This window comes from Trachurus trachurus, assembly GCF_905171665.1.
Source record: "Trachurus trachurus genome assembly, chromosome: 15".
Taxonomy (NCBI): Eukaryota; Metazoa; Chordata; class Actinopteri; order Carangiformes; family Carangidae; genus Trachurus; species Trachurus trachurus.
This window is the reverse complement of record NC_139906.1, coordinates 9,950,293-9,973,208: the sequence shown is the minus strand read 5'-3', so window position 1 is coordinate 9,973,208 and position 22,916 is coordinate 9,950,293. Positions and strand designations below refer to the sequence as shown.

Here is a 22,916-nt window from a genome sequence, read left to right as displayed (position 1 = left end):
CATGCAGCTTTAATGATGCTCGTAAAACACTTGCAGAAGGCAATCTGATACAGTGGTTGTTGTCTCCTGTGCAATGAAAAGCTTTGGCAGGAAAACAGAAACAAATCAGAAGCAGCACAAATCTGTGACATTTTTCTGTAACATTTTTTTCATGCACTTCTGCTCCTTGTTGCCGTACTCTCATCGAGCATTACATCTGAAATGAAGCTTAGCAAAAAAATTCAGTCAGGAAGATGCATGCATCTCTGTCTACACAAGCTCAAAGTCATACGCTCCTCCAGCTCCTTCTAGTTGTCATCCAATCACAATCTGACACAATTGCCTTCAGCCAATCACTTGTAAGTTTTCAAAGTTTAAAAGTACCCCCCCTCTCTCTCTCTGTCTCTTTTCCTCCTATGATATGTTCCCATCCTCTAGCTTCTCCATGCTTCACCACCACCAGTATTTAGGGTAACCAGGGGTAAGTTTCTTCTAATTGGGACGACCTTACACCGATGGCCTGCTCTCCGTGATGATTCACTTCCTGCTGGGGGTCTAAGCACCAAAATCTGTTCCTTCTGTGCAAATTACACATCATCACATTTTATTTCACATTTCTTTCACTCCTTTGTTCCTGTGTTAGTCTCCTCTGAGAGAAATGTTGTTTCCAGAATAAATGTCACAGGAAATGTGATGTGCGATTGTTCTTTTTAAGGCCTGGGGGGGTGGTGGGGGGTTTTCATGTTGCAGGTTTATCAAGTGTGAGTGTGTGTGAGTCTGCAAGTGAAACAAAAACACAAACACTGTTCATTATCATATGCTGATCAAACTGAAGCCTACTTGAGTGACAGCTCGGTGGTTCCAATTCTTCCCATCGCGTCCCATGCATGAACACAGGCAGAAGAGGTGGAGGGTGTGTGAGGTGGGGAGGGGGCCATGCAAACAGAACGGAGGGATGAAAAAGAAGAAAAACAAAAACGGAAGCACATGTAAGAGAGAAGACACTTGATCAGTAGTAAGCGATGAATCAACACATGAGAAAATCAATATTTAATAAAGGTTTTGAAATAAAAAGAAAAGAAACAGAAAAAAAACAACTTTGTGTTTGTACAACATGTGCAGTGTCACCAAAGCATGCAGTGAAAAGCTAAAGCGCTAATCTGTCGTCTTGTACTTTGGACAGCAACATGAAGTGTCATGTGTTGTTGTTGTTTTGGGTTTATCAGTGATTGGAAACTGAAATGACACAGCGACTACAAATTTCAGTCAGTCTCAAGGTGACGCACGGCGTTTTAAGGCTGCCAAGAATAACTCTGACAGCCGCTCCTCGTTAATGATCTTTCCTTCCCTATTTGGAAACCTGTTGGGGGGAAAACAGCCATCAAAGTTATTCATGTCAGTCGTTAAGGTCTAGAGAAGCAGCAGCAGCAGCAGCAAGATGTTTCGATGCCGGTTTAATAACACGGACAATTGTTTACTAGCTCTCATTTACCCTTGCCATGGATCGCCTCAAAGCAATTTGGAGCAAATTGGAGTCAGTGAGTTGTTGCAGAGAGGAAGACGCACGGGAAGATGATGCTGCTGGAAGTGGACAGTCGCAGCTTTGATGTCCCTTTACAGCCAATGTGTCCGTAACCTCATCACGGCCACTTGTACATTTCAATCTCACAATAAATGCAAAGCGAAAGTATGAAGCTGTATTGTGTGAAGTGTACGGCTTCAGCTGACAAGTATTTCAGCTAGTATTGACTAAATAAAATTAAATAAATCGATTACTGTCCTGGACACTGGCGCATAATGTTTTTCAAAAATTATTTCATACATTTATGTTGCAGGAAAACAATGACGACTTTTCTTTCATTCTCGCTTGGCATTTCCAAAACCAGCAGCAACGATCTTGCTAATGAATATTGCCAAATAGCTTTATTTTTTTTATAATATACTGTGCAAAAACTATTAGAAACATTTAAGAGCCTCAATGGATGACTCGTTGGGATTTCTTTTCCATATTCCACCATCTGTAACACCATGGCTGTGTTTTCCATTACTGGCAGGAAGCTGCTTTTGTCGATGATCAAGTTTAGTGTTGAACAAGTCTATGGAAACCAGCTGATACTCTCAGAGAAGATGACCATCAGTTGCTGCCAATTAATCAACTGATTTCAGACACAGTCTGAGGCTCCTTTGTGTGCTTTTAACATCAAACACAAGCTATAGGAAAGATATTCGATAGTGAAATGAATTCTTGCTTTTACTAGAATATCAAATAACACCAGTGGTGTCTTTTCAATGACAGCAGGTTGTTGTTTTTCTCTTCTGCTGACCTCTGACTGTTTCTGCCCCGGCCTCTTGAACTTGTCAGCGCTTTGGATGCTGAAACACTGAAAGACTAGAAAGGGCCAAAATGCTGGACCTGCAGATGCAACTCAGTGCTCGTTCTCTTGCAACAAGGTTCCTTTTTTAAAAAAAACAAAAAACATTATTGCAGCATTTCTTATTAGCTGGTACTGTACATGCTGCCAGACTCGGCCCCCGAGAGCCGCCGTACACTGTGCTGTGTGTGACAGACTGCGCCGTTAAATGCTATCACAGCATTTTACACAGGCACGTCGTCACAACAACAACACACACATCATGAGACGTGTCACATTTAAGCACACACAGGCACACACAGACACACACAGAATGATGCATTGATATAATGAAAACCGGCAAGTACGGGACCCTGAGGCTCCATTTAATCAATGTGTGCGTGTGCATGTGTGTAAATGTGTGTGTGTGTATGAGAGAGAGTGTGACAGAGGGAGAAAAAAACAGTGATCTACGGGAACATTTGCATCAGATTGAGAAGCTGTGGTTGCACCATGAAGATGTTTTCAGTCAGATACAACCAGAAATATGACTCAAGTATCTGCTGGATCTACTGGATCTTAAAATGTAAGCACTGTGTACGCTTGTTTGTTGGTAGTAGTACAGCGAAGCAATGTTATGTCACAGCTTAACAACAAATAATATGGTTTTCCTCCACTGTGAAAGAGAGGGCTGGCCAAGAAGAGGAAGATTAACCCACATATACTGTGTGTCACATTGTGCTACATCTGTTAAAGTCAAAATGCTCGTTTAGAAAAATAACACGTCTTAGTTCGTATCGCAGCACGTGTCTTCCCCATGCTCTGGGCTTTCTGTCAGCGCTCAGAAGGTGTTGATGGTTTCAGGGCGGCGAAGACACAGCCGAGCACTGAAGGGTGCCTCGGTTTAATAATGCAGCGCTCCCTCCCCAATTAAAATGTGCCAATTAACTGTGATAGCACTCTGGCAAACACTCCTCATTACGGCTGAGCATGTACAGTATGCATTCACCAACAAACATATCGCAACATAAACAAAGTAATTCAAACTCACTGTAGCTACACAAAACAACTACGAGGAGTGTTTTGAGGCTATCACTAATATTGTAATTTGAGAACTGAATAAATCTGATAACCACTTATTGACTGGTATTGCCTTCATACATATTTTGCTTTAGATTTCAGCCTCCAATAGTTTTCTAACTAATAACTGCTGAGTGCAAAATGTCAGAAATGCTCCCAATGTATGACAAAACAAATCCTAAAAACATCATGACCCTGTAATTAAATGTAATTTCAAAACCTGGGGCCAGGCAATATTTCATTTTTGTTTAAAAAATGACTCATTAAGGATATCAAGTTAGGTATTTTTCAATAATCGTATCAATTAGTCAACTAAATGTAGATATAATCTCATGTCATCTATAACAATTTAGAAAACTAACAAGCTCAAATTGACCAACAGGTTTAAAACCACCTAAGAAACAACAAGTGCTCCCATTTGAGAATCTGGATCTGCAGTATGAAGACTTAAAATACCATTAGAATGATCAATAGATTATCAAAAGAGCTGCTAATTAATTATCTCTCAATCAACTGATCGCCTCAGCGACGTCCTGGTGAACAGAGCCACTGGACTCACCTCGTCCACGTTCTCGAAGGCGTTGATGACGTCGTACGGCAGGCAGGACAGCAGGTCGATAACAAACCAGGTCTTCAGGTAGTTCATCCGGATCAGCTTGGGGTCGGAGATGACCTCGCCGGCGGGTCCGACGAACGTGGTGTGGAAGTTCAGAACGATGTCCACCAGGAAGATGACGTCCACGATGCTGTCCACCACCAGCCACGTCACATTGTTCTGCTTGGTCTTGAAGGAGACGTTGTAGGGCACCATGATGGCCGTGTAGAAGGTGAGGATGAGGATGACCCAGTCCCACGTGGTCTTGAAGAGGCAGTAGTGCAGGATGATGTGGGGAGGGGTTTTGGGGGTCTCCTGCTTGTACTGAGGCAGCAGATCTGAGCCGAGCTGCAGCACCTGCCAGATGAAGACGCATCACAGAGGACTCAGAGGCCGTCTCTACACTACAGGCCTTGATTGCATTTAGCTTTATGTGTTACAGGGACTGTAGCGCCACATTATGTAATAATGTAATAATTTTTCACCTCATTATGTAATGACGCTGCATTTTGTAATGAGTTGCCACATTTTGTAATAAAATTCTTGAACACAAGACAACAAGTTGTTACATATTGCATCAGTTATTACAAAATGTCGGTGTCACTTTTTTTATGAAGAAATTTAATAATTTGGTGAATTATGTAACAACTTATTACAAATGCAGCAAAGTTTATTACATATTGCATTCAAGGATTTTATTACAAAATGTGGCGTTGTTACATAATGAGGTGAAAAATTATTACATAATGTGGCGCTACAGGGAAAATGTACATTAATGAACATTTTAAAAATAAAATGTAAATGCACCCAATTATAGCCAAATGGCTCATTTCCATTGGCATCTGTCATCTGCATTAAAAAAAAAAATTCATACCTCTGTGAAATTTTGTCCGTATACAGCTATTACTATTTTGACGCATTGTTGATGACGTACAACTCACATAGCCAGGGAATATTCGATCTGTTTGTTTAGACTGCAGACGCATTAGCGGATATATCCGATATCATGCGTTTTTTTCCAGTTTACACGTTCGTGTTACAGATCCGATCTCTGCCACTTGAGAGGAAAAAATCGGAATTGAGCCACTTGAACCTCGTAGTGTAAAGACAGCCAGAGATGCAGACATAAACAAATACAACGCAGCAGGAAATTAAATCAAATGACTTGTATCCTCCGTACCTCAGCGAGGCGGGAGTGCTTGTGGACGTTCTCTCCTTTGTGAACCGTGGGCTGAAGTTGTTGTAACACTCCTCTGCTGCTGGTCAGAGCTCGAGTCAGGCGGGCAAACTTTCCCCAACCTGAGGATTAAGATTAGATACAGAATGCATGATCTGTAATATGACGACTTTCTAGATGCTACCTGTAGGGAAGCACCGATGCACCGATATTCGCCTCTGTGACTGACATCGGCCATCGGAAAATACTGATGGCAGTGGCCGATGTTTATCTGTTCAGCTTTTATCTCTCTGTTTTGGGGGGATGTGACTCTGTCAAGATGCAAAAGGATGTGTGCACGTTCAATTTGTTAAAGTTCAGTGAGCAAAAATGAAGGTTGCGTGAGAGTAATGACGATTTCTTGGTTTCCTTTACACAGTAGAGGAATAAAATCAGTACCAGTGTCGGCCATCGGCCAAATTGTTATTTTGAACATGTGTTTCGGTATCGGCCCAGAATTTCACAATTGGTGCATCCCTAGTTATCTGGTTCTGTGTATCTCTGAAGCCGCAGCATGTCTTCCAGACTTATGGGAATTGTAATAAGACTCAGAAAATCAGGTTCCTGTACAACTGAGGCTCTCCACATTAAGTATTTCCTGGGCACGCTGGGGCATCAACAGCTTCAAACAGTGCTGCTGTACCATACTAAAACCCTTGCAGGAGAAAGGATATCGTCTTTTTTATTGCACACATTCTTCTTTCTTGTCAAACTCTGCCGCCTGCATTACCCACAATGCAACTCGACCCCTCGGTCAGAGATTGGGGTGCTAGCCTTGAGTCAGGATCAGATCGTATATTGGTTTTCAAATTCGTCGTCTGCAGACAAAACCGAGAGGTGACTCGTTGGGGGCAATTTATCAGACTGTGTGCAGCTTCATCTGGAGACACAAAAGGCTTCATACGACTTTTTCACATCTGCATCATCACTCCGTGACCTGAAAACAGGCTTTGGTGTGTAAAATCAGTGGAGTTCCCCTTGAAACTGTGCAGTGGAGTTAGAACTTGTTAGGATTACAGTAGGTCCTGTGGGCCCTGTTCTCCTTGTGTTCGCTGCTTCATGGTAATTCCCCATGCTGTTTTTGTCACTGCTTGTTTGTTTGTAGTCGCTCCCTATCATCCTATGAACCACTTGTGTGTGCCGTGGGCTGATAACCATCATGATGGGGTGTGTATTTGACTGGGAATGGTGATTACTAGCTGTCTAATGTTACCTCTGCCTCTCTCATCTCTGATCACCTCTGTGTGTTAAGTTTTAGATCACACACGCCTGCCATTAAATGTGAAAAGAAAAGGAGGAAAAAAAGGATTTTAATGAGCCGTTTGATGCCCGAGCTTGTATTGTTCCTATTGTTAATCACTCTGAAGTGGAATTAACTTTCAGGGAGGCTTTATTTGTTGTTGATAAATTAAATTACTTGACTCTAACCTTTGGAAGAGTCGTCTTCAATGGGTTGTTTGAAGGCTGTTATGTCGCTGAAGGTGCAGAGGAACAGGACCACTTTCTCCTGTTCATTTCGTATAGGAGCGATCTTCACAAAAAACCAAACAGGCGTCCCTGCGAGTATAAAAAGCACAACAACATATATTTAGCTGCAGCATCTGCTTATTTACAGAGAGAGAATTGCATATTTAGCAGAAATTTTAATTGCAAGGAGTAAAGTGAAACTAAATTACTCTGGACTTTCAAAACTTTCCATGTTTTTCTGTAGCACCTGGAAGCAGAGGAAGCTACACCTGCGACTGGAAACAAACACGGCATTGCATTTTTCTGGGGAAGCTTTCTCTGGTCTGGTTCTCAACCAATTAGCACATTTCTACAGAGGTAGAAATGTTCTGGGCTGCCTTTGAACTCAGCTCAGTATGTTACTGAGGCTCTGAATACATTTGCATGACAAGAGAGTGGAACACCACATTTTCCTCTTTCCTCACTTATGCTGTTGTTACTTACTGTTTTTCTTGTACATCAGTATTTCAAACGAGTTCATCTCATAATTCTCGAATGTTAGTCGCACTTTTTCGGTCGTGTCCTTGTCTGTCAGCTCCCCGTACATGAAGCTGGAAAACACAAAGGGAAAAAAAAAACAATCTGAATATTTAACACACAGCGGTACATTCGGTCTAGCACCAAAAGGTGTTGAGGAAGGCTCAAACATGTGAGCGTCACAATGAATTTGTTGTATTGCCTGATTAGATTAAATTATCACCTTTTTTACATAATCACACCCATCATCAACTTCTTAAATATTAATGTATATTTTCTAAAGATAATAAAATAATATGCCATCCATCAAGAGTTACACTTAAACTGTGGAGCCAATTTAATGACTGCTACAGTACTTAGAGACCTCAGGAGACATACAGTGCAGAATTAGGCTCCATTAAATATAGAGCAGTGGTAGATTAAAATTCATTGAAATGTACCCTGAAAGCATAAAAAAAGATAAATGCAGCCTGGTGTCTAATTGACCAAATGCAAAGTGCCTCTCAAAAACAAATTAAACCTGGAGATGGGTCAAGCAAGCATGAGCACATTTAACCACGCTGCAGAGACATTCATCTCACTTTGCTTGTTACTGCCACCCTCAGTAGCAGCGTGTTCCAGCATGATCTAAATATAACTTAGTTTGTTATGGAATACAAAAGGAAGGCTAAATTTAATGAGACTACGTTCTGACGCCGCTGAGACTTCTCAGACCAGTGCTTGATGTAATATCACTGATGAATGTCCTCCCTTCTTCTTCGTCTTCTCTTTGAGCCGCTAGCAATTTGATTTTCTTCAAAGAAAAAGTACTTGAAAACGATCACTCGCTTGTCATGCATGAAAATTCCCACAGGTTTGTCACTGCATGTTTACAGGATCCAATGGAGAAAAAAATAGATGCATAATTGACGAGCAGCAAAACAAAGTAAGAACAATCGAGATGGAAACAGCATTTTTGATCCACGAACATCTATAGCATAAGAGGTCCAGTTATTAGACCTAAACACCCAGGGGAAATCGGTATATGTTTTGTGGTGAGTCATCCTCAAAAACATCAAACCTCCACACTCTGTGAATGTTTTACGGCCTCGTTCTTTAGGCTCATATGAAGATGTTTTCATTTGACAGAGAATTAATCTGCGTGTGGCTGCTTCTGTAAGATTTGGTTTAAAAAAAAAAAAAATTAACACAGCAAAGGAAGTGGAAAATGTTCAGCAAAAATAAAATGCTGAAACACAAAATGACTGAAGGTATCAAAGACCAAAGAATAAAGACGAAATGTTTTTTTGGGGGGAACTGACAGTGTATACAGTAGGTAGACCACTGTGGTTTCTATTTTTACAGCCGTGACAGTAGCTCAGTGGGACTGTAATAGGTTTAAAGGGGAACTATGCAAGTCTGATCGCTTTTCCGCTGTTTTGCTAACCCTCCTCCTGACCATGTGCATTTGTTTACAATGATGCCGGCAAGAAAGCAATCAATAGAGCGGTGCATAACGTTATATTACAATGTAGTCTTAACTGTCATAAGCGAGAGATTACAGGTTACGGGGCGCGTTTGTGTCGCGGTGCTGCAGAGACGAGAGCTGGGACACTGGGGCGGCAGCGCTAATCTTGCACAGTACTGTACGGTAGTTGTTTTTCAGCCAAGAGACGCAAGGTGGAAGGCAGCAGTGTTCAATCTCCTTCATAACAAGTTACATGTCATTTATTAAACCATCACAATAACTCCAAAGCTGTTTAATTAAGGTAATGTAGCATAGTTAAGCTAAAAATCCTGCATAGTTCATCTTTAAAGGAGCATTATCGCAAATCCAAATTCTTAATTCGGCCACTAGATGGAGCCAGGCGGAGCTTATCAGATATAAACAAGTGGGCAGCTGTCAGAGAGAGAGAGCAGCCTCGTTTAGTCCCCCCCCCTCCTCCTCCTCCCTCCTCCCCCCTCCTCCTCCCTCACCAGGCTGAATGAACGTGCAATCGCGGGAAAAAGAAAACTCGCTAGTGGAAGCGGCAGCTCTACGTCGCGCACAACCACAACAACGACAACAACAGCAACTGCAACTTCCTCCTCCTGAGAGGACAGCTGAAGGACAGCTGAAGAAAGACACAGGGACGTGGAGACAAAGTGTTCTACCGAGCGATTCAGTGACTGTAAGCAGCCTGACACTGCTACATTACTATTTAGGCTACTGTTGCATTTTTCCGGTTCAGAGGTCGGATTCAGCTTATTTTATGCTATTACTGCTGTATTTGCGATAATGCTCCTTTAATGAAGGTTAGGTTATAGGCTACCATTAGTTTTGCAGGTTTTTGATCATAAACCGAAGATGGGACAAATTTTAATGAAATATACGGTAGATGAAACATTAAGAGATTGCCAGCGTGACGTATTCCCGGCGGGGAACGCAAAGCATTGTGGGAATCTATGGCACAAACAAACGCGCCAGACTTTGAATTTGTGGAGGCAAGAACGCCAGTTTCAAATATCTACTGCTCTGGTTTGAAGATGCCTTCAACCTGCTGTGTTGTGAATTGCAACAGTCGTTCGCACGATAGACAGGGCAAAAAGATCCGCAATGGACTTTCGTTTTTTTGTTTACCAGCATGGAAAGTTGGGCAGCAGGTTAATGTCAGCGGACCACACCTTGTGTTCATAGGGATCCAGCCCTTTGATTGTCTTTATTTTGTCCTCGTATCGTTTCTTTGCGGCTCGATTTAGTTTTAGGCGGTATGGTTCTTTGTTGTTTCCCTTTGCCCGCTGCATTGTGCCAGTTAATTCTGTTTTTTTATTGTACTTTTGTTAGGGGAGCCGGGTACACTTTTCATTTAGACGTCTTTTTCAAAGATGACGTTATGTACACAAACATTTTTATCATGTGATCAACAACTCACATGTGTATTCTCTTAATTACAAGTGTAATTTAACACATGTTGGATGATCGCGCTGTTTTATAACTTTGAACGTAAGTTGACATTTGTCTCAAACGCCCCACCTATGCGGGTCGTTTGAGACACAGAGGAGGGACGGTTGAAACAGCATGTTTTAAACAGAAACTACTGACATTACTCTCGTTTTTATGCAGCATATCGGACAACATACTAGTGTAGTTATTGCCAAAATGTCACATAATTTCTCACAATATAAATAGGTCAAATAAATATTTTTGTCCCGTGCGTAATTGTCAAGATCCGCATTTCGATTAAACTCGCCTTTCTTCTTTTGTACGAGTTGTTGGACAACTGCATTTTCATTTCATTTACTTATTTCCCTGTCCTGAGTCATGTTTATGGATACACAGTTGAACATATTGTCATTTTTCCCTCGGCATTTTCCCCTCACTTTGCTGTTGATTCACGTCATAAACACGAACATTAAAAATATGTGGTGTTTATTAAAAATACATGTTGTTCATTAAAATCGGTTGTTGTTCATTGCAAAACAGTTAGGGTATTAATTTGGTGATTTATATACAGATATTGATCGCGCAATGTGACCACAATCACTACGCACGGTGGCGGGACATTTGAAACAGCTTATCAATCGTCCCTGCAGCTACTACTGACACTTCAACCTGTTTTGCCTCTAAACTTCAAAACTATGACATTGCATACATTAGGACCTGTTTATGTACGAATTCATCTGTTGTTAGGTCATATTATTATTGCATGAAACACACAATACAACTTTTGATCACAAAAAAACTACAGCACCTAACATTTTACTTTCCGTAGTCAAAAACAGGTTCGTGCTAATAACTTTTGAATGGCGTGACGTAATTTCACAAGCTTTCCCAGGATTGGTCGGTGTTGAGTGCTGAACATAGTGACAAAATCTGACGGTTCAAGCTTGTGTGGTTTTCGAGGAAATGTGTATCAATCGTCCCGTGTCTAGCGCGCTATGTAGATCGGGGGAAATTGGCCAAAGATACCCACAATCCTTTGCGTTTCTGATGACGTTGCCGCCCAGTTGGTCACGTGTCTTGGCAATCTCTATTCATCCTTGGTGGAAAATGAATATCGATCTGGAACTTTCATGACACTGCATCCAAAAGTTGTTAAACTACTTAGAAAGTGAGAAGTCGGGGGATCATCACTGAAGTCAGTAGGCTATGGCTTCATCTTTTTTTCTGTTTTATTTAGTATCACTGTCATCATCATCCCAACGGCAGTTATGTTCCGCTGAACATTCCCGTTGAACATTTTGTTGCCATGGCAACCACTGCTGGCACAGCCCGTGGCACTTAACAGTTTAACTGACAACCTTTTTTTAAAACAGAATTTTTTTTTTGATTTGCTTCACTGGTGTCCTTGTTGGAGGGTTTATATCTGTAGATGCTCTTTTGATTCCAGCTGTTTCTGGTTGTTTAGTATTTGTTTATTCATCTGGTTTTTCTCTCATCACTTTAAAAGTTAGCCACTGTGTTAGCAGCAGGAGGCTAATTTGATGCTAATACAACATTTTGACTAAATCGGGAAAAAATGGAGACAATGTGGAGTTGCTGCTGCCATTTTCTGTTTTTTTTTAATGTATAATAGCTTCCATACACGTTGGGGGTGTTGAAAATGTGTTGAACTTTGACCTGGGCTTCACTGACCTTTGCAAGCACAGCCAAGAGCCATTGAACTTGAACTAAATGAAAAACTCATTATAGTGGGGAATCCAGAGTACAGATTCTGAAAACAGGCCACCATACGAAAACACAGAACAATTTCTATATTTTGAAATCATTATATCATATATGCGTCAACTTCCTTCATCAAGTGAAAAAATCCATAGGCTGATTTTACTATATCTGAGATCAAACAGATCAATGAAGTGAAACTGTATTTTCTGAGATCCCTGAACTATTAAATCCAACTCCAAAAACATGCTTCGAGGATTTTCAGTCTGTTTTCCTTCCTCTGACACACATAAGACTCCACTCTATCTAGTAACCTAATAATAAACCTCAAACAAATCGTCACTCACACTGTTAAATATTTGTATTGGCAAATGTTCTGAAGCTTATGTTTAGGGACCTGAGGGTCTGAATCAGTAATAGCCGCAGTGCTGGCTGTGACAAACACCATCTCCGACAACAGATGAAATCTCCCACAGCTTTCAAACATGGCAGCACCAACTGTTTCTGTGTGCTCCTATTAATAGGCTACACTGCTTCCTGCATTACATGTTTATTACTGGCACAATAAAAGTCCTAAAATTGTTCACTCAAATACGAATACTACTCATTCGAAGAACTTATTTCTGTCTAATGAGAGCAGTTTTGGAGATAGTGCCCTAGGGAGAGTATGTCCACCGATTTATAGTAATAGTCACTCATATGGAAACAGCCTTCACAGTTTTTTCAACATGATTACATCACAGATTTGTCTCTTGGTTATCTGGTTTCTGGCTTTGCAAGAAAAAGAGCATCTACTGGACTGTCGTTAACTAATGGGAATATCATCTAGCATTGTTCTCGTGTTGTGGTTTTTAACTTCCTCTGCTGAAGGACATTGGGGTAATGTAGTGGCTGCAGGTCTCAGTAAGGTCTAGTATAAAGAGCGTTCCCCCTGAGAACCACAACACTATAAGCTCCTCATAAGTCACTATTGACTGTAAGCCCAGGATCCCTATGGACGATCCTCACTTTTATCATCAAGGTCATGATGCAAAGCTAATCACTGTACTCAAGGTTTTGAAATAAAGAGCTATACATGAAACGCTTGGTGGTTCCACCATTTTGGGTCGGGACCGGAATACCTCCACAACTATTGGATGTATTTCCATGGATCTTTGCATTGATGAATGAGTCCTGATGACCTCCTGCTGTTATGTTAATGAATGAAATATGTCAACTGTTGAACTGTCATCAAAATTTGGTATGCACATTTATATTCCCCCCCGGATGAATTATAATAAGTGTGGTGATCTCTTGACGTTTTACAAAGTGCCATCATTAAAATGTCAGTTGGTCCCCAGTTTGTGCCTGATAGATCTCAGGTGCACATCAAGTTAAAAAGCTAATTAGAAAATGTGAGCAAGCTAATGAAATACGTAGATGATGACAATGGTTAATATTATACCTTGAAACTGCAACAATTAAGACAGTTTTGATTTAATTAGACGATATTTCAAGATTCACTGGTTTCAGCTTCTGAGATGTGGCTCCTTTTGGTTTCTTTTGTTTTTCATGATAGTAAACTACGTATCTTTGGATTTTGGAACATGTCATCTGGCCAGAAAGTGCCTCAGATCCTCCATGAACTGATGAGAGGCAGGTGTGGACTACTTTAAATGACTGACGATGGATGGATGGATGGATGGATGGATGGATGGATGGATGGATGGATGGATGGATGGATGGATGGATGGATGGATAGATGGATTACTTTATGCTTTTGGAATTTGCAATGGATATTTTCTTGCATTTTACCAAAGGTAGGGTTGGAGATCCTGGAAAAAACGGTTCTAGCAGGCCACATTTTGAAAATACACAAGTCAAAAGCCCCTTTCCTCAGCTTTCTCTCTGAAGCCCCGCCTCCAGAGCACAGGAAGATGCAGCGCTTGTTCAGCGTTTGGTTCACATCAAGGTGAAGTGCGAAGGTATCGCCCTTGCGGAGCGACTGTAATGTAATTCCAATGTGAGCGACGCGGCATTTCGCGATACTGTCACGTGTCACTGCGCAGCAACGCTAACAAAACATCTAACATCATAATAAACCACCGAGCATCCAGCTTAGAGCTACATATAGCCTACTACATCTACCAGACTTCAGTGTGGTACAGTGGCGTTGTCTTTTCCATGCGGTAACTCGGATGGAGGGAGGGACAGAGACGGCAGCTTGATTGACACATCACAATCCAATCATCTTTAACGTCGCATTCAAGATGATCGGATGGTGTTTTTACAGGATTGTTCCATTCCACCACTTTTTTGACATTTTTGTGAAAAAGCATTTGATTAATTGTTTGCAATCAATCGGAGTGTGAAGAGGATTTCAAACAATTTAGTAAAAAATGCTCCAGAATGGGCTTTATGCACAGCTCCACTACTTCCTGAAATAAGCCAGCTCCTTTATTTCCTGTCTACATTATTGGACCAACTGATTAATCCAGGTGTGCCTGACCATTGTTGTGAGGTCAGACACAATAATGTAAGACAGGAAATAAAGGAGCTGGCTTATTTCAGGAAGTAGTGGAGCTGTGCATAAAGCCCATAGGATCTCCAACCCTACCTTTAATATATTAATCAAGAACGTGATCCACAGATTAATCCATGAGAAAAGGCAAGTCTTCTTTTTGTCGACACTTAAACACAACACTGATTGAAATGCTGAAATGACAGTTTGCTATACTAGTAATCCTTTAAATCCTCTCATCCTGATAATTGATTGAAGGAATTGTGCAAATCTGTGCAAAACAGATTTGATTCTCTGTTCTATAGAAAGTAAAATACCAACACCTGCATGGGAAACACCTTGGAGCATGATCAAAAACTGTATGCACCTGAAACCAGATTACATTATCCTCCCTAAATAAGCTTACCTCAAATAATGAAGCTCTGCTTGGTGGTAGGAGGTGTGAATATAAATAAATAGAAACACAAAAGGGAACGTATACAGAAAATTGAAAAGGCTTTACGTGAGAGCTATACACAACTAGTGCAAGTACTTATAGCATTAAAATGAACATTGTAAAGAAATGCATCCTCTCACTGACTGCACAGCATCAGCAGCAGTGTGATTATTTTTCGCTTTGCCAACCAGGCTCATCCAGATTAGCACAACAGCTGTAGCTATACGTTCTTGCTATGTCACTCGCTGATCTTGTTTATATGATACTGCAAACTGTCTGTTTTTGCCAAAGTCATAACTAATTGGTACATCAAATCCAGTTTGTTTGGAACTTGTGTAAAGGAACAATTTAAAAGTAGGATGTGAATATATATATTTTAGCATCTAAAGATGGTCACACATGTAAACTAAGATAAACAGATCCTCTCTCCTACCTGCAGGTGCTGCTTTTCTGCATCACCTCTGCTCTGTGGTACCCCGACAATTTGCAGAAACCATCATTGCTGTAGACGATGGGCCAGTCCACTATCTGAGCGTTTCCCAGCACAAAGTTGGTATCTGTTTGGGAGTCAACGGGAAAGAAAAAAAGGGCAAATAACTTGAGAAGTTACAGTTGAAACAACAATACCCAAATGCTTTAGTTTAGATTCAGAAAATCTGAAAGGCCTATTACATCTGATATAAATCAAAGTCAATGATTTGGTGGAAGTGCAACTGAACTTTTGTTTCAAAGTAGTACGTTTTTCAAAGAATGAAAGGCCACAACAACAAAGCGACTGTTAAAAAAAAAAGTATACGAAACAAAAAGTTTTAGCTGAATTTGAATTTTGTAGTGTTTAACCTTGTAGTATAAAGTATAAAGCAAGCACTGATGTTCAGAGAAAGAGAAGAATGTCACCTTCAATAAGTTTGTCTGTGGACAACATAAATAAGGAAAAGAGAAAATGTTTAGCTTTAAAATGCTTCAGCAGTTATACTGGGCCAGTGCTGGGAAGGTAATTTAAATTTTCAGCGATGACACGATGACGATGTCGAAACTTGCATTGTCATATTTACGCCACTTCAGCGTGTTTATTTAAAATGTGTCTCATGTGAAAAATTTGCATTTAGCTTGCAATGTTTCCCCGATCATTAAAAAAGATTGACAAACCCTGCTTTTAAGAGCTAACACACTTAAAAGATTTTCATTAGGTCCATGATGGTCTATGGCCCATTACACACTGCACACAGGGTGTCTATGGACGAATGTAACCCAAATACAAACACTTTGCTGATGTATAAAACAGCTCACTGATATATACAAATACAGATATTAATACCAGCTGTCAGATTTTTAAAAGTCACTTACATTAATTCTCATGTGGTGTATTTTGCTTCAATACGAATGTTATCAAGGCCTTCCAGCAAATTTTATTTAAGGTTAAAATAGTAATAAATAATCACTGAGTTGCAAGTTAATTTTAATGAACTATTATTTTTTCATAATATTTCTAAACCTCAGCAATTTAATTCACGTAATGTTACTCAGTGTCATCACTTAAAGCCAAAATGGTTCTGATGTCATAATAACACATGAAATTAAAGGATAACACTGTTATTTTTCATTTTAACAGCTGGTGCAGCTGGTGTTTGAACTAAGAATAATGAACACAACATGCAAATAATTGAACTGATGTATTGCTATAAATACATTTGTTGACTTAAAACTGATGACTTTGCAGATTACGTTTGCTCATTAAAGATTAATGTTGAGGTATCCCCCAATACCCTTATCATGATTTAAAAGATTATTTATCCAATAGTTCATCAACTGCATGTTGTGAAATGAAAGTTTTACATAAAATAAATATAAATGTGCAAAACAAGTAGTTGAATATTGTTAGTTGGGAATCAGATAAAAAGCAAGAAACAGCAAAGTTCTGTTCCAGAGCAGGGATCAAAACCAAGCTGTTACTTTACAGATTTATTACATTTAATAATCATTCTTCTAGATTATTTTTGACATGATATTTAAAATAAAACGGGTCTGAAATTTATGTAAGATGTAATGGTGGATAGGAGATATGACATTTAAAGGGACAACGAGGAGTTTCTATTTGGTTATAAAAAAGTATCACGTTAATGTGGATGAATCTCCGCTACCCACACTTGTTAATGGGCCCATTTTCGATAAATATATCGTCTTGTCTCAATCGTTATTTTGTTATTATTAGTGGTGGCGGAAATGCTGGTCGAGCCGACCAGCGTTTCTTTACTTTCGGTTTTGTGGCGAGTCATGAGAATAACGCCGCCGAATCACCATTTATGGTCGGAACTATGGCGGTATCTGATCGTCTTCGAACCTCTGACTTTAATTCTTGATGAATGAAAACATGAGTCTGTCTTGCACCGGTCAAAGAATTTCACGGTGCACGCGGAGGCTCATAAATGTAGTGTGAAAACGCTTCGCTTTTCCAAAACTCCTCGTTGTCCCTTTAAAGGGTTTAAAACAAAAAAATGACCCAAAAAAAAGAAATCCATATGTCACATCTCGAAGCAAACAACCCGTCTATGCACACACATTACAACAATGTGACGACACAGGGGTGAAAGAGCAAAGGAAGGAGTCAAAAACACGTAGAAAACACACAGAAATACCAACATACACAAGATATGAACACAAACACAAAATAAAAATGACAATTAATAGCATGAAAATATCGACAGAATATGATGCATGAGATGTTCCATGCCAACGTGTTATTTTACAATGATCACATGGATATTGATCTTGTAATTAGATAAAGTCTATGATTGATGTTATCCCTGTGTTGTTTCTTTTACTGCTGTGTTGCACCAAAATTTCAGGAAAATATTAATAAAAATCTCAACATGTCTAATCAGTTAGGTGCTTTGTAAATTAACAGCGATTGGTATAGAACATTTAGTGATACATTACAAAGAGAAAGATACTGTAAAGAAAACATAAGCAGCACGCCAAACTAAACTTCATAGTACCTTGCTGTCTATGTGACAGTGTCCAAACTGAAATTTTTAAAAAAGAAAAGAAAGGTTAACAGATTACAGTGAGAAACACCTGTTGAATGTCAGACACACAAAAAAAATGGGACGTGTCAACCAAAACAGAGACACAGGTGGTTACAACACTGCTGCAAAACCAGCAATCCTCACTGTGCTGCTCTTATGTGAGCGGCTAATAGAGGATAAAAACATCAACATTCATTTTCAGAAATGTGTATTTATCAAGTCATCCATCAGGCTGAAGGTTAATGTTGCTCACCAGTTTAAGTCTCAGCTAATAGCAGCAACAGAATCGTATGACATTTACAGAAGGTGCTGCTCTTAATGTACACTTGTGCAAATTAAAGGTGGATCTGCAATTTTCAGTCACTAAAGGGCAAAAGTACAGAGTAAAAAAAAATACTCCACCTTTAATTTAAAGACCTGCATTTAAAATTTGAAAGTCCAAACAAAAGCATCAATCAATCACAAGTAAATGTACTAATTCTGGAGGGGGGGGGGGGGGGGGGGGAATGACAGAACTGTTCTACATAGGGTTACAAATTAAACTCTAACAACTTCTATGGTCTTTATTTAGCCTACATTGGATAATTCTTCGGGTCTCAAACACATAGCCTCAATTAAATCATCTCAATTAAACTCTCACTGCTCTCGTAGCGTAGTAATGAGGAACAACTAACGGTTTGGTGGATGAACATAAAAGGTATGTCAATACTGTGATTACTACTGCCCCGAAGTGTCAAACAAAATCTGTTAATACAGGTTTTGAGAGTTTGAAAGAGCTTTTTCAAATTCATTTCCAAATTTACGTGTGTATCTCTTGTTTTGTTTGCGTTACAGTTGCTTCGCTAGCAAGATTAGCCTCCTACATTTTGTTTGCTGCTCTTCACTCAAAGGAAAAGCAAGCTTGATTTTCGATTTCCCTATGACGATTTGTATCTTTAAAGTAATTAATCAATTAATTAGTGTCCAAGAACTCATCTGGAAACATCTATATTTTTCATGGTAGCTTAATTTCCATGCCATTGTGCATGCTTCCCATGGTGAGAGACATTAGGGTGTTATTAGTTGCACCTGTGTTTTTCCTGCCATAGCAAATGGGAATGTGTAATGAGCGACTGATTTAATGTGGATTAAAAGCAGGCTTCAACATGTTATTCCTTATATTTAGAGGTATATTATTAACATACTGAACCAGTGGACAAAAACATGAAAATCTGAAATATTCATTAAATTGTAGCACAGAGCTGCATATTTAACAATGAATGACACCAAGTTACATAAAAGGAACATGTCATTGTTTATGAACGCCCACCCACCGCTGTGGTCTCTCACATGTCACTCCGCTGTTTCTCAGTGGCATCCTGCAGATTATAGGAGTCCAGGCTCTTTTGTCTCTGGCTTTCGGAGAGATTTACTACTTGCTAATCCATGGACTACTCAAGGTCGTAAGAAAAAACATATGCATAAGACAAGTGCCTTTTCTTTGGTATTTGAAGGTTGGATGTTTGTTTTTTAACATATAGGCCTACATATACCATAGTGGGCCAAATATCGCACAGCTCATCTTCTGCAGACATGCATGCATCCTTTCTAAACAAGTTTTTATAGCTTTTTTTAACATAGATAGGTGCAACAGGGCTACAGATGACAGTGAGGCCCAAGAAGTGCAGATAGATACAAAAAAAAAAAAAAAAAAACACCCAAACAATGCTTTAACCAAACCTCCACTGGGAAAAATAGGTCATTGCACCTGGAGCCAATTAACTGGTGTCCCTAAATGTGGCTGGTGACAGGCATTCACACAACCCCACTGGCTCTGTTTCTCACAGTAGGCTGTCTAGTGTCATAACTCTCCAGACTGACCTGTCACCTCCTGTTGGATCTAATACTACCAAACAAATGCCAAAGGGTTACTGGCACCCATGTCCAAAAATACTGTAAGACTTCCATCAAGAGTTTGATAAGTTTCAGCTTCCAAATGTACTTAACTGTCTTAGTTATGGAGGACTTCTTTTTTTCAATCTAACCTACTGTATGGTGTTCAATATGGTTTTAGGGCTTAAAGTTGTTTCCGTGGCACAAAATTTTAAATTCAAAAGAAAAGAAATATTGCCTATGCAGCAGTCTTACTGGGGCAGAGCCTGGGGTTTCCAATAGCCTTGGGCACAAATGCAGATTCTGTTGGTTAATATGAGGCTTAAACAAAAGTTGAATGATTTAATTTCATGTCTATCTCTGCAGCTCAAGGGAAATCGTGGTGAACAACACAGAAGGCGTCAGTGTGTGCTCTCACTGGAGATCCTACTGATCTCATCTGACACAGATCTGAACCTTTACATGTTTATGGAAATGAGACAAAAGGCAACTATAGGCTACTTGCACTTTCCTTGCATCAGCATAAAGACATTTTGACAAGACATTTCTGGTCCACATCATTTTTTTTTTTTTACTTAAGACTTACAGTAGTGTTATGTAATCAGTCGTACAATTTAATGATTGTCTTATAACCTGGCTACTGCAGCTGCTACCTTGGTTCCCAACTGAGAACAGGAGCACTGTCTCCATCTGTGATTAAAAAATCAATGTGATTTACATTAAATGTGAGATTATTTAAACACTTCAGCTTTTTTTCTTGGCTACATTGCTCAATAAAGGGGGAAAAACTTTCCTTCTTCCCCTCACCAATTTGCCTCCTTCATCTGTTAATTTCGTTAATTGGTTGGTAGGTTTGATTAGAGAGACTGCCACATAATTAAAGTGCTTTCATAGTTTCCAAGAGAGCCTAGTTTGCGCAGCAGGCTGGATTGTGTGTTGTTGTTTTTTTTAATGTTAAAAACGTAAATTGGTGAAAGCATATGGACCTTTCTCCTTACCGTTCGACCGTCTCACAATATTCTCCAAAAAAGTATTCTGAGGGGCCACAAGTCCCCTCCGACCCCCCGCCATCCTGCCTCTTCACTCAGTCTGCAGGTGAATCTTTACTCCTCGGGCTGCCGCTCCTCTTCATGGTCTCTCCAACACTGAGACGCGTCCTGCTGCTGCTGCTGCTGTTGCGTGGAGGATGTCTTGGACAGGGGCCGTCTGTCTGGTCTGCTCATTAGCTGCCTCCTCAGCCCCCGGTGCGGTGCGTTGGCGCCTCTTCACGCACCTCATCTCATCGTCCAGCAGAGGAAAACAACGGCAGCAGCAGCCGCGGTGGTGGTGGTGGTGGTGTTGGTGGTGGTGGTGGGGCGCAGCGCAGCGCACAGGAGGGGCCGTGGCTCTGCTGCTGCTGCTGCTGCTGCTCTGGCTCCTCCACAGTCAACACGGCCAGGACCTGGAGCGCCACCTGCTGGACACAACATCCACCCTGCCACTTCAGTTGTTAGGCCTATTGTATTTGACACTTTTCACCTTTATACTTCTTCTTGATAAAACTGCACTTTATCATACGTTACAAAATCTAATCAATAATCCTAGAACAGGCTGCCATAGTATCACCTTTATAGATATTAGGCCTACTGATTAATGCAATATTCATTGTAGCCTAAAAAACCATTGCAATGAATATCACCATTACCAACAACATTGACATTTATCCATTAATATACCATACATTATTCTATTTGTCTTCTGCGTTGGGAGGTATTTCAGCGCTTATTAATTTGCTCTCTTGCTTTAAAAGTAAAACAAAACAAAGCAAAACAATACTAAATGCTTTTAAATGACTTTTCTACTAAAGCATAAATGCAGCATGGTACTGTTACTTTAACCTACACAAAACAAAAATTGACAATTTGTTCCATCCCTGCTACCCCTCTATAGCTCGAATGAGAAAATCATGTTAATGTTATTTAGCAAAATTGTTGAAGTTTCAATTAATGATAAACTTAAATGTCTGGGGGGGGGGAAATCTCATGTCTGTGAGTTAGTCTGATAAACAAATAAGTGGCATTGTTTTTGGAAGCATCCTCACTTTACTTTCAGTGCCTAAAATCCAGTGCATTGTGTTAAACGAGTGCTACCAAACTGAGAGGAGGAGGAAGGGCTTCCTGCAGTCGACCCAGGAGACCTGCGGTTAGTTAGTTTTTCTAGGATTAATCTCTTGCAGTCAGGTTCTTGAGATGGGCGGCCCAGAGGAGCAGTAATACCACACCATGTGGATTTTTCCCCCCTTTGATTCCTGCAGCAGAATCGTCCCCTTTCAAAGACAGACTTTTCCCACCAGCTCATTAATCCTGTTCAATTATTTTGGACCCTGCAGTGTTCATACTAACACAGAGCTCAAATTGTGCTTGTGGTGACAACACCCCCCCATCAAAATGAGACAAACAATACAAAAAACAGTTTAGGTATTAAAAGAAAGAAAGGTTTCCTCACACCTGGTTTCCCTGGCGCCCGGGGGACCGCTGCTTGTCTCTCCTCTCAGTTTGGTTTCACCTGTTGTCTCAGGTGTAAATCACTTTGATGGCTACTATGGAAACAAGCCGTGCTCTGTGTGCCTCGGTGAAGCTCTGAATACTCCTGTTTTTTTATGTTAAACCTGTTAAAAAGGTTGGAGAGAACAGAACCATGCTGTAGTATCATCACCACCTGGGTGTAGTGTTGCACACACACACACACACACACCTGGGACCTGGGAAACCACAACACAACCTCCGCTCCATGACAGCACTCACAATTTGTCAACAATTGTGGCTCTTTCTTGTGGGGTAAGTGGAGCCTGCTGTGTAAACAGTTAATAAATGACAATATAGTTTAAAAAAAATGTTTTTTTAAAGTTCAAATAATATAAAAAGTCTTCATGGGATGATGTGTAAATTTACATATATGGTAAAAGCAGAGTAAAAGTCAAGTCTCAGCCCCATGGTCCTGTCTCCATTTAGTCTGATGATTATGCAGGGTTCCCACTCTTTTCTTAAAATCATTTTCCTGTTAGAGTCAGACAGACATGTTATCCTGCCATACACTAACACATCCCCCGCCCCATTCATGCTTTGGAGAAGTGTTCTTTTCAACAGTTGTACCTTATCCAGTTTGTTTCTAGGTTTCTCATTCTCACCCCCATAAGTCTGATTCAAACATGTGCAGTCTATAGCGCTAACTTATCTATGAATTAATCTCTTCCATGCTTAGAAATTATGAGAAATGTA

The 22,916-nt window shown here is 40.2% G+C and overlaps 1 protein-coding gene across 1 annotated transcript in view; it reads right to left on the bottom strand.

The window, feature by feature from the left end:
• The window catches only part of kcnh1a (potassium voltage-gated channel, subfamily H (eag-related), member 1a), a gene marked incomplete at both ends in the record, with an annotated part of 42,597 nt that extends 21,867 nt beyond the window's left edge, over positions 1–20,730 (bottom strand). The window contains 7 exons of the mRNA XM_083987706.1: positions 3,970–4,362; positions 5,186–5,304; positions 6,650–6,778; positions 7,172–7,278; positions 15,195–15,318; positions 17,758–17,784; positions 20,658–20,730. Coding sequence (XP_083843832.1) covers positions 3,970–4,362; positions 5,186–5,304; positions 6,650–6,778; positions 7,172–7,278; positions 15,195–15,318; positions 17,758–17,784; positions 20,658–20,730 — 972 coding nt within the window. The remainder of the gene's footprint in view (positions 1–3,969; positions 4,363–5,185; positions 5,305–6,649; positions 6,779–7,171; positions 7,279–15,194; positions 15,319–17,757; positions 17,785–20,657) is intronic.
• Positions 20,731–22,916: the final 2,186 nt, after the last annotated feature.